Source organism: Lissotriton vulgaris, chromosome 5, assembly GCF_964263255.1.
Source record: "Lissotriton vulgaris chromosome 5, aLisVul1.2, whole genome shotgun sequence".
Classification (NCBI taxonomy): Eukaryota; Metazoa; Chordata; class Amphibia; order Caudata; family Salamandridae; genus Lissotriton; species Lissotriton vulgaris.
In genome coordinates this window covers 1,622,879,746-1,622,892,097 of record NC_141693.1, presented here as the reverse complement: position 1 = coordinate 1,622,892,097, position 12,352 = coordinate 1,622,879,746, and the positions used below count along the sequence as shown (strand labels likewise).

General features: G+C 46.4%; 1 protein-coding gene across 1 annotated transcript; it reads right to left on the bottom strand.

The window, feature by feature from the left end:
• Positions 1–580: 580 nt before the first annotated feature.
• On the bottom strand, positions 581–1,525 carry LOC147716851 (olfactory receptor 5I1-like). Its single transcript, XM_086919806.1, has one exon. It carries the CDS (start codon positions 1,523–1,525, stop codon positions 581–583), a length of 945 nt encoding a protein of 314 aa, XP_086775932.1.
• Between the last annotated feature and the right edge of the window lie 10,827 nt (positions 1,526–12,352).

The following is a 12,352-nucleotide window of genomic DNA, read 5'->3' as shown; positions in this document are numbered from 1 at the left end:
TGATGCCCTTCCTGCGATGGTCCTAACTCTATTGGGCAATCAGAGAAGGTTTTTGTCAATGGAGAAAATGGAGATTCAGTGATGGAAAGATAGAGGTCCTCCTAGGGTGTTCTTACCAATTGTTTGGTAAACAGGATATCCAATAGCATTTGTGATAGAGTACCATGCCCACAAAACCATTACTCTGTCTCAATATGTCTAAAATTGCGGTCTTAAGATATCATTATTTGGAAAAAACATAAAAAACCCTTTTTTTAAAAAATAAAAATCCCAAAACGTTATACTATGAACGAGTCCAGGTTAGCCTAATCTGGGATCACATGGGTAAGAGAGTGAAAAAGATGAGAGCAGGTAGTCCTTTTGAGTACTTAGTACTTGCTTTGGATTCTACTGGACAGTTCATAAGGATAAATGTAGTTGCCCATCCAATGTTTATTAGAAATGTACTAAGTCAAGTTGAAAGTACTTCTCTTTCATGCAGGTTCACATGCATTTCTGCAGACAAACTCTGAGGTAGCCACTGAAAACCTGCTCATTACCATTCTACGCTGCTACGCTATATTATTCCTGCCACTATAAACTACTTCTTCCATAACCTTATCAGTAAACTCAGTGCCTTGAGCATTGCCTGCTTCATCTCCTTGTTCCTTAGACTATAGATTAGTGGATTCAGGAGTGGTACAAAGACTGTGTAAAAGGCAGACACCACTTTGTCTAAAGAGAATGAGTCTTGACCTGTTGGTCTAACATAGATGAATATCAGAGTTCCATAGAAGATGGTGACCACCATGAGATGAGAGCCACATGTGGAGAAGGCCTTCTGTCGGCCTTTGGTGGATGGGATTCGCAGGATTGTTATGATGATAAATGTGTAAGACAACAGAATCATTAGAGAACAGAAGAGAATTATACTACAAGCTATGATGGTAAACATCAGCCCGCTAATGGAGGCGTCAGTGCAAGAAAGTTTCAGAAGTGGAGCAAAATCACAGAAGAAATGGTTAATGCCATTAGGAAAACAGAAGGACAACATGGACATCCAGATAACGGGAATCAAAACAACAATGAAACTGGTAATATAGGATGTGCCAACCAGCTTCTTGCATATAGTATGGGTCATCATAGTACTGTAATGAAGTGGCCTACAAATGGCCAGAAAGCGATCAAGAGCCATCACAGTAAGGAGAAAATCTTCTGTCCCTCCAAAAGACATAAAAAAATAAAATTGTGCAAGGCATCCAGCAGCAGAGATGGTTTTATGCTTTCTCGGCAAATCAACAAGAATTTTTGGCACTGTGGTTGAGGTGTAACAGATCTCTACAAATGAGAAATGACTGAGCAAGAAGTACATGGGGGTGTGCAGTAATGGCTCAGCCTTTACTGAAAGTATGATCAAAATGTTTGACACGATTGTCAGCATATAAACATGTAAAAGTAAAATGAATAGGGCTAACTGTACATTTTGAGAACTTGGATATCCCTGGAAAATGAATTCCTTCGCATTAGTGTGATTTCTCTGCTCCATACTGTTGTCTGAAAAAGACTAGAAGAAAATAGACAGCATAAGATGTCGGATTTTAGATGTGCTGATATATATAAAAAAGACAAAAGCAACAAGAGAAAAAAAGACAAATAAATAAATATTTAGCTTTATATACAACAGCAGTTATTACAATAAATTATGCCAATTGTACTGAAGCTGCACTCAACCATATTTGACGATTTTCACATACCTGATATCCAGTACTTCTAGGTGTTTTTGTTTATGCTAATGTATCCTTCTGCAAAATCCTAAGAAAATCAGGTCCATCCCCAGAGATAAGTGCAGCGATACCCCAATAGACCAGGGAAATTGGTCCCAATAAAGCACACATGGCCTGAGTGGTGCTCACGTTCCTTAATACCATTAAGTCGGATGCCACATGAAGTTAGGAATACACAACCAATCAGTAAACACACAGTAAATGCAGTGATCACGTGCCCCTCATGCAGGACATCTGGATATTCTACCCATTGGTCGCCACTGTGTCCACGCAAGGTTGAGGGCTCACAGGCATTTGCTTAATTTATGACCCCACAGACAAGGCCAGCAATCTTTCTCCAAAAAAGGATCATCAGAAGAACTATATGACACCTAGAGAAGTGTATTGAAAGGCTTTGACATTTATTGTACTTTGAGAAAGACCTCAGACCCGATTTATGTAACTGAGTTCCCGGCCAGTGATTAATTAAACCAACTGTTCCTATTTTGTCAAATGCCTCTTGTCTTTTGTTTTTTCAAGCAACAACATGATGAAGACTAAGGAACTGACAGCACTCGTTCAAAAAATATTTTTCTTAGGTTACTCTACAAATGTAATGTCTTGAAAACTGAGAGGTAAGGAGTCTTTCTGTGATGCTGTTGCTGGCTGTTCACACCAGTTAATAGTATCAGTCATGCCTTATATTGACGTATTGACCATGTCTGAATCACTGTCATCAGCAGCATCATGTAACTTTAGAGTTTCAGCTCCCTTTTTTGTAGTTAAATGCAGTGAGTGGCCCCTTGTGAAAAAGAGACCGTCAAGGTTATAGAGGTAACTCTAAAGGTTAGGCTGTACAGGAGTGTCATAGAATTCCTGATCAAATGAGGACACTTCTGATACAATTCTGAGCCAGGGGAAGCAGCAGTGCCACATTAGGTAGATAGTGATTATTGGTTCTTGAATTGTATATATCACAGTTTTGAGATTTTCTAAAACACATAAGGGTCACTGAGTAGATGCAATGGATTTATTTGCATTGGTCCTCCATTGGCATAAAGAGCATACAGCTTTTTAATATAAAGTGTACTAAAGTGTCAAAGAAACCTTACAACTGGGAGTGTGCAAAATTTGCATAACTTGCTTTCAGGTAAGTACGTGACATTTCAGCAAAATTACGTATGATTACACAAAATTAAATACAAAATTTCTTGCAATATTTTATAGCTCAAATCTCTTTAATATATTTTAACAGAAAGATGGAGTAGCTTACTAGGAGCACAATGGCTCTGCTTCAAGACTCTACATTTTTCCGGGGAAAGCAAATCCCCAACGCTCCATTGCTGCCCCCACACCTCACCAGGGTACTCACTTCTAAGTTCTTTACTCTGTAAGGCACTGTATCATATTAGTGGCCTAGCTCTGGTTGGAAGTGTTTGGTCATGAAGGGGCTACTTTCTTCATTAACCTCAATAAGCAAAGGTATCTGGGGCAGGTTAGCTTTGTAAATTCCATGGATAACAGGGCTATTAATGGTTGCCAAAGCTCCCTAAATGAGTCATCCTTGGTAGTAAGTGTGCGGGTGAGTCCATGGCCAGTACATGCCACAAACAGTGGGTCTAACACAGTTGTGTCGGGATTATTTCAATAACCCAATGTGTTACGATATTCTGAAGGGCGGCTCCCAATGTAGGCTCAATGTGCTACCTTCTACAGGATTTGAGTGGAAATGTAAGGGCATTAGGGAGCCCTAGAGTGATATATACTGGGAATCGTGGTGACTGTGTATTGAGGTGGGCATCTACATCAGTTAGGATCGTGTGTCAGTAACCTATATGCTTAGGGCATTCCCAAAGCAGTGTCTCAAGGGACCCACAAACCCTTCAGCAGTCAGCACCTTTAGTAGGGTTGCCTCTATGAAGGCATACTGGTGTAAGGTCAACAATAACCCTGTCCCTGGGCGAATTATATAGCAATTCTTTGTCACAGATAGAATATCTCTTGCCAATTTCTTCTGTTACAACACCTCTTTCACAATCATTCTTTATGTGGAGGTGCTGTGCTATGTTATGCCTTGCAAAACAATTTTTTATATATAAAAGACTTCCCCCTTTGAGTAAATAAGGGAAGAATTTCCAAAGGACAGTCAAACCAGGAAACCTCAGCCCAATACACAAGTTGTGCAATCCTTCAAAAGTGCAAAAAATGTGAAGGACAAAAAGATACCACAGAGATTTTCTTGAATTTAATTATTTGCATGGTCTCATGAAATTCTATCCTGCATTTAAAAGCATCATGCATAGGACTAGGAATAAAACCAAGGCCTTAATTAAGCACTCTTTCTTCATTGCTTGTAAGAACATGGTCGGATAGATTAACCACAATACTGGTCTTCAGGTCTGAGTCCGGCCCCGGCTGCGAGTCACTCTGGGCAAATACGTTTGCCATGGTGGAGGTTGATTCCCCCTCCCTCTGCCTCTTCCCGCTTGGCCTCCTCCTCTGTTGGTCCTCTGTCCTCGTCCTAAAAAAGACCTCAGGAGGTGTCCCAGATCTTCGTTGTTGCGTTCTTGTTGGTTAAATCTAACCCTGTTCCCTTGTTCGGCTTCTTCTTCTTCCTCGCTGGAGGTATTATTGAACGTCCAATTATTTGGGGTACGTCTGATATACTGTCTTGCTCCTCTACCCCTAGGACGTCCCCCTAAATTCTGCTGTCCCTGACCTGCTTGATAATAGTCTTCATTTATATGTGGAAAAGCCCATTCATGTGTGTATCTCTCTAGGTTCCGGGTTAGACCTTTAATTTTTTGGTTGACCATATAGTTTTTGTAATCACTAAGGTCTTCTTGAATTCTTTGGAGGTGCTCCTTGATATCTACCAGAGTCGTATCCAGTTTTATCTTCTCTTCTAATTCCAAAATCTCTTTGAGAAGCTTCTCGTTGAGCCGTGCCTGTGTGCTTATACTGCAATCTTAGCCCTTAAGCGCCCGATTTTAAACAGCGCTGTGCCTGTGTGCTTACGCTGCATTTGGTGGCCCATTAACTTACATCACTGACTCTGTGGTGACGCTGTGTTGTTTTCCGACCTGCTGGTCCATCTGCTGCCCATGCCTCAGCTACACTTTCACCCTCCATTTTGCTGCTTGCACTTTCCTGGCCCGCCCCTCCTCCCCGCTACCGCCTCCCAGCTGCTGCCCCTCCCACCCACGAACACAGGGATCGCCTCGTCCCCTGACCCTCTGTGACCGCCTGGACTTGCTCCCGAACGGTCGCTCCCTCCCTCCCTCCCTCCCTCGCTGATCTCACGCACTGTGAGCGCCGCAGCTCGAATTGGGTAACTAGCGCTGTACTTGTGCAGACGCTGTGTTCACTTTGTGCTTTGTGCTTTGCGCTGTGTAACTGTGCCTGTGTGCTTATACTGCAATCTTAGCCCTTAAGCGCCCGATTTTAAACAGCGCTGTGCCTGTGTGCTTACGCTGCATTTGGTGGCCCATTAACTTACATCACTGACTCTGTGGTGACGCTGTGTTGTTTTCCGACCTGCTGGTCCATCTGCTGCCCCTGCCTCAGCTACACTTTCACCCTCCATTTTGCTGCTTGCACTTTCCTGGCCCGCCCCTCCTCCCCGCTACCGCCTCCCAGCTGCTGCCCCTCCCACGCTCCGCCCCCTCCAACATCCATTTATGGCCAATGTCCCCACGCGCAGCGTCCACGCCGAAGGTGCGCCAAAGGTAAGCCCGTCTACGCCCGTCCGCGCCTGGACCGCGCCCAGCGCCAGACCCCCTGGCCCTCGCGCTGCGCTGCCCTCCCGCATCACCTACGATGCCTCCACCCTCCGAGCCCTTAACCCCGGCCGCGCCCCCAACTGCGTCCAAGCCGCTCCTGGACACACCCATGGACCTTTCTCCTGCTACTCCTGCAAATTCATCGGTACCAACAACATCTCCGCTACGACCACAACACAGACCCCTGACCCCAACCACCTACAGTGCATCCTTCTCAACACCCGATCAGTCCACAGACACGCCATTGACCTATGGAATCTACTAGACACCATCTCTCCGGACGTCGCCTTCCTTACAGAAACTTGGATGAACGCCTCCTCCGCCCCAGACATCACCATTGCCATCCCTGAAGATTATAAGATCATTCGTAAGGACCGCACCGACCACACAGGAGGAGGAATCGCTATCGTCCATAAGAAGTCAATCCGCATCTCAACCAGCTCTGACGCCAATCTCACCAACTCTGAACACCTTCACTTCCAGATCCTCATCGACCCCAAGACCACACTCAGAGGCACCCTCCTCTACAGACCACCAGGACCCCGCGCAAAATTCAGTGAAGACATCACGGACTTCATCACTCCTCACGCGCTCCCCTCCAAAGACTACATCCTTCTGGGAGACCTCAATTTTCACCTTGAAAAGATCAACGACCGCAACACCACCACCCTCTTGGACAATCTCGCCAACCTCAGACTTAAACAACTGGTAACATCGCCCACCCACATCGCAGGTCACACACTCGACCCCATCTTCACCTCCAGCAATCATGTCTCCTTCAGCCACACTACGGAGCTCCTCTGGACTGACCACAGCTGCGTTCACTTCACCTACAACAAACCAAAACCCACCAACCACCTCCAACCAACTCTGCAAAGAAACTGGAACAAAATCACCACAGACCAGATCTCCGCATCGCTCCTTCTAAACACCCCAGCCCACTCTTCTAACGCAAACGAAGCCGCCGCAAACCTCACCCTATGGTTATCCAACACCGCCGACACCTTGGCACCACTGAAGAAACGTCAAAACAAACCTGCCAGCAAAAAGGCCTCATGGTTTAACGATGATCTTAAGAAGTCCAAGAAACTCTGCCGCTCCCTCGAAAAGGCCTGGAAAAAAGACCCAACTACTAGCACCAAGGACGCCTTCAAAAACGCCACCCGCACTCACCACCAACTAATCCGAAAGGCCAAGAAAACAGCATTCAAGGATCGACTAGACAACAACGCCCACAACAGCAAGGAACTTTTCAACATCGTCAAGGAATTTTCCAATCCCTCGGCCAACTCCAACGACATCACCCCCTCTCAAGCCCTCTGCGACTCCCTAGCCTCATTCTTCCACAACAAGATTGCAGACATCCACAACAGCTTCGACAACCAACCCGGAAACCAACCCACCCTACCTTGTGCTGAACATTCTCCCCCCGTGAACACCCTTAACGACTGGAACCCCATCTCCACTGAGGACACAATCCGCCTGATGAATTCCATCCACTCAGGATCCCCCACAGACCCATGTCCTCACCACATCTTCAACAAAGCAGACTCCGTCATAGCACCGCACCTCCGAGACGTCATCAACAGCTCCCTCAACTCCGCCACCTTCCCGGAAGACTGGAAACACGCTGAACTCACCGCCCTTCTGAAGAAACCCACAGCGGACCCCACCGAACTCAAAAATTACCGCCCCATCTCGCTCCTTCCATTCCCGGCCAAAGTCATCGAGAAAGCTGTCAACAACCAACTCGCCGCCTTCCTCGAAGCCAACAAATCCCTCGACTCCTCACAATCTGGCTTCCGAGCAAATCACAGCACTGAGACCGCCCTCATCGCAGCAACAGACGACATTCGAACTCTACTGGACAATGGAGACACAGTCGCCCTCATCCTCCTCGACCTCTCTGCAGCATTTGACACAGTCTGCCACAGCACCCTTTTACAACGCCTCAATAACATCGGAATCCAAGGAAAAGCACTTGAATGGATCACCTCGTTCCTCACCGGAAGAACTCAGAAAGTCCGCCTCCCACCATTCAATTCCGAGGCCACTGAAGTCATCTGTGGCGTACCACAAGGATCCTCACTCAGCCCCACCCTCTTCAACGTATACATGAGCCCCCTCGCGACCATCGCCCGCCAACACAACCTCAACATCATCTCCTACGTGGATGACACTCAACTAATCCTTTCTCTCACCAATGACCCCAGCACCGCCAAAACTAACCTACACGAAGGAATGAAAGAAGTTGCCGAATGGATGAAACAAAGCCGTCTGAAACTGAACTCAGACAAAACAGAAGTCCTCATCTTAGGTACATCCCCCTCTGCATGGGACGACTCCTGGTGGCCGGAAGCCCTCGGAAAGGCACCCATCCCGACAGACCACGCACGGAACTTAGGCATCATACTGGACTCTTCACTCTCAATGAATAGACAAGTCAGCGCCGTATCCTCTTCCTGCTTCAACATTCTTCGCATGCTGAGAAAAACATTTCGCTGGATCCCCACCGAAACAAGGAAAACAGTCACCCATGCTCTGGTCACGAGCCGACTGGACTACGGAAACACCCTCTACGCAGGCATTACCGTTAAACTCCAGAAGAAACTCCAACAAATCCAAAACGCCTCAGCCAGGATCATATTAGACATCCCACGCAACGAACACATCTCCGGTCACCTTAAAGACCTCCACTGGCTACCCGTCAATAAGAGGATCACTTTCCGACTGCTAACCCACGCACACAAATCACTCTACGACATCGGACCAGAATGCCTCAACTCACGACTGTCCTTCTACACCCCCTCCCGCCAACTACGTTCTTTCAGCCAAGCCCTCGCCACTGTACCTCGCATCAACAAGACCACCATGGGCGGCAGATCCTTCTCATACCTGGCTGCTAAAACATGGAACTCACTCCCCGCTTACCTTCGCCTTACCCAGAACCACCTAGCATTCAGAAAGCAGCTTAAAACGTGGATATGTGACAAGTAATCTTCCTCCCCTCTCTAAGCGCCTTGGGACCCTCTGGGTATGTAGTGCGCTATATAAATTCTCTGACTTGACTTGACTTGACATCTTGTGTACATTTATTTGCAATAAAGCTCCAATCCGATCTAAATTTACTGTCTTCCAGAAAAATGCATGGCTCTATCCTTACTAAGAGACTGGCCAGTGCTGCTCCTGCTCTGTAACACTCAGTCATAAGAGCCCATGTAGGGCGATTCTCACGTGTTTCTTTTTTAGATGACTCAATTTCTCCCATTCCTCCCTGGCAGAGTTAGTACTTAGCAGGGGGGCTCTGGGAAAAAGTGAGGGGCCTGCTAAAATTGCAGCTATTTGTTTGTCAGTAAAAGCAAGGAGAACAAAGTGTTTAATAGTGGTGCTTTGACAAAGCGTTTAGCCCTGAAGAATCTGCCGGGGATTGATTGAGGCAGAGAAACATGTTGGCAATGGGTATTGGTATGCGATGTTAGCTACCAACCTTTTTAATTCAACAGACCACACCTAATAATTAGGAATAAAGCTTGGAAAGAGGTGTGCCTGTTGATTTTAACCACTTTGTCACCAGTGGAGTGAGACTGGTGATCGCTCCCCTGCACTCTACACTTTTTTGGTTCGGACACTTCTCTTTCTATCTTTCTTTTTCTTTTCTAGGACAATAAAAAATTACTGCCTATGATGGGAAAAGGGCCTGATCTGGTGAGTGCCCCGAAGGTGGTGCGCCCGTGGGGGGTCATTTTTGTCCTTCACATTTTTTGAACACCTTGTGTATTGGGCTGAGGTTTCCTGGTTTGACTGTCCTTTGGAAATTCTTCCCTTCTTTTACTCAACGGGGGAAGTCTTTATTATATAAAAAATGTATTTTGCAAGGCGTAACATAGCTCAGCACCTCCATATAAAGAATGATTGTGAAAGAGGTGTTGTAACAGAAGAAATTGGCAAGAGATATTCTTTCTGTGACAAAGAATTGCTCTATAATTCGCCCAGAGACAGGGTTATTGTTGTATTGAAGATTTATGAGTGCAGGGCAGCCCTGTATTTCTCTTCTCCCTCTGGGCTCCTTTTGAAGTAGATACTGGTGTAAGGTACCTGTAGTTTGTGATTTTGGTGGCAATCTCCTTGCTGGCTGTGTGTCGCGCTGTGTGTCATGCCCTATTGTAGATCTCCTCCCACACTTTCTGGGACAGAGGATGCGTCACTTCCATCACCCAACATCTCTGTCCCACTGTCTTAGTCAGTGGGATGGCTTGTTGCAATATATATTCCATACAGGTCTTCGTGACTAGCTACTTTTTGAAAGGAGTGGCGGACCTCTGTGCCCCGGTGCATAAAGGCAGATGGGTGAGCCAATGTTGTACCTGCAGGTAGTTCAGTCTCTTTGACTCTAGCAGTGCATGGTCTGTATGCAGCTGGTGAAAGGGGAGAGTACCCTCTTCGTCAAAGAGGTGTCCAATTGAACTATATCCTACATGTTGCCATAGCTGATACGCCCCTTGGTCAAGTCCTAGTGTAAAGTCAATGTTGTCCATTACAATAACTAAGAATTGCAGTTGCTTTTACTGTGGGGGTTATTTGGACTCTGATGTAAGGGATAGGCATGGTCACTCATTGGACTGGATAACAGCAAGCAAGCTGCTCCTCTTTCACCGGAGAGATTGACAGGTTACAGGCTTGAGATTTTTGGCTATTAATGCGGAAGCCTACCGCCTCGCTAAAACATTCTATCTTGGTCAAAAAGGCTAAAAGAGATGCAACCAAGTTATCCAAGTCCACAATCATACCATCTGCATGAAGGCTGACGTGGGCTCCTCCCCTCCAAAAGGTATCAGCAGTTTTGTTAATGCCTAGAAAATCTACAATCGCTTGGGCCATCTACATCACTTCTGGCCTATGTAGTAGTGTTTCTCACATTTTCCATGGCCGGGAGGTGCGGCAGATGGGATGGAGGGCTCAAGTAAGGGATACCGCTGTGTGACTGATAGCTATTGTGTCTCTATCTCTGTGTTTGCAGCTGAAAGTTAGAGCTCTCTTGTTCCCAAAGCATGGTCTAGGCATGTGTATGTCTTATGGGCATGTGGGTAAGATGTATAGTCCTTAGTCTGGAGGTGTTGTAACCGTGAAAGGTCCCTCAGTCCAATCTTTTGAAGCCATTTTGCCCCTTCCCTGGATATAGCCCCTTTGTGACCAAGTCAGTCTGTGGAGCAATCCAGATTATTGTTGAACACCAAGTTAAGGTCCTCCACCTAAGAGCACCATTCTATCCTCAGGAAGCGTTCTTGACCCTATTTTGGGGCGTACAAGGAGGCCAGCATAAGAATGTGGTCTCCTACAGTCATGGAATATACCAGGAGGCGTCCCTTAATCTCTACAAACTTGGAGTACCTCCTTCCTCAAAATGTAGGGGGACCACTATGGTCACTCCTGCTGTTTTAGAGGTGGCAGTAAAGAAAGAACTTTTAAGGGAAGGTGTAGGAAAGAATGATCTGCTTTTATGATAAACCCCACATTTTGCCTGGTACTATGCTGTTTCTGACTAGTCTGACTGGGATCCTGCTAATCAGGACCCCACTCTCATTGCTTTCTAAACTGAAGTATTATGGTAGGTACTTAGGTACATACCAGATTGGATACTGGGGTACCGTTATAAGTCCCTAATATTTGTTACTAAGGTACCTAGTACATAGGTACCCCAGGGTTCTCCCATAGGCTGAAGCATGTATTATGCCACCTGTGGGAAACCATTCAAACTGTCACTACAGGCCTGCAATTGCAGCCTGTCTAAGTTGGTGCTAACACCACTTACGACAGACATAGGTTCCCTATATCTAGTGTCACTGGACTTAACAACTATTATCCACCCCAACAGCAGACAGTTTCAATCCTGAAGGCAGAGTGCACAGTTCTAAGTATGAGGGTGCCACTGCATGAGCAGGACACCCTATAGCCTTCGGAGTCCATTCTCTCAGGTTGTAAGTGAGACAGTCATATAACATATAGATGAACACCGCATCTCTACTCTCTGGGGTCCTATGCCAAACGTATTTTTGCATCCATGAGTTTCCTGAGCACAATCCCCGTGTAGCTCCTGTGACCAGGATACTGCCTTCTCCTCATCTGCTGCTCTGCTTGGTCTCTGACCCTTTATAAACAAGATGCATATGAACTCCCATAGAAACCCCGCCCGTTTGGCCCCGTCCACCACACACTAGCGGTATGAAACGTCTTCCCGCCCGTCCCCACTATAATGGCAAGCTCACTCAAGGGACCTCTGCACCTTTTGGCGCGCTGGCAAAGTAACAGGCACACGTGGTCACATATTTGTGCAAATGGCACAAAAATCCGCGAGTTCGTGGAAAAATTCACAAACTCGTGGATTTTTTTGCCATTTCGCACGAATTTGCGGACCGCGAATTTGCATATTTCGCCCATACTTACCTAAAACACTAACCCCAGCATGACCCCCTACACTACCCAGCGGTACAAAAGAGGGTGGTGATGGACGGAGCATCTGAATCAATCAAACACTCACACCCAGTCAAAAGATTTGGGTTTAATCCATCACTGTTGTTTAGCCTTTTAGCATTCTTTGGTGAGTGTTTGATTGATTCAGATGCTCCGTCCATCACCGCCCCCTTTTGTACCGCTTTTGGCCACCATAAGTGTGGCAGGGTATGCTCAGACGCGAGTCCCTTGCTCACTTTGCAACTGGATTCAAGCAAGCCGGGATGAAGACGGCTGGAATGCCAGAAACCGGTTCTCGGAAGCTTGTTTCCAGTCCAGGGAAGACATGGCTTGGCAGTTCGGCTGGACTGTTTCCATGAG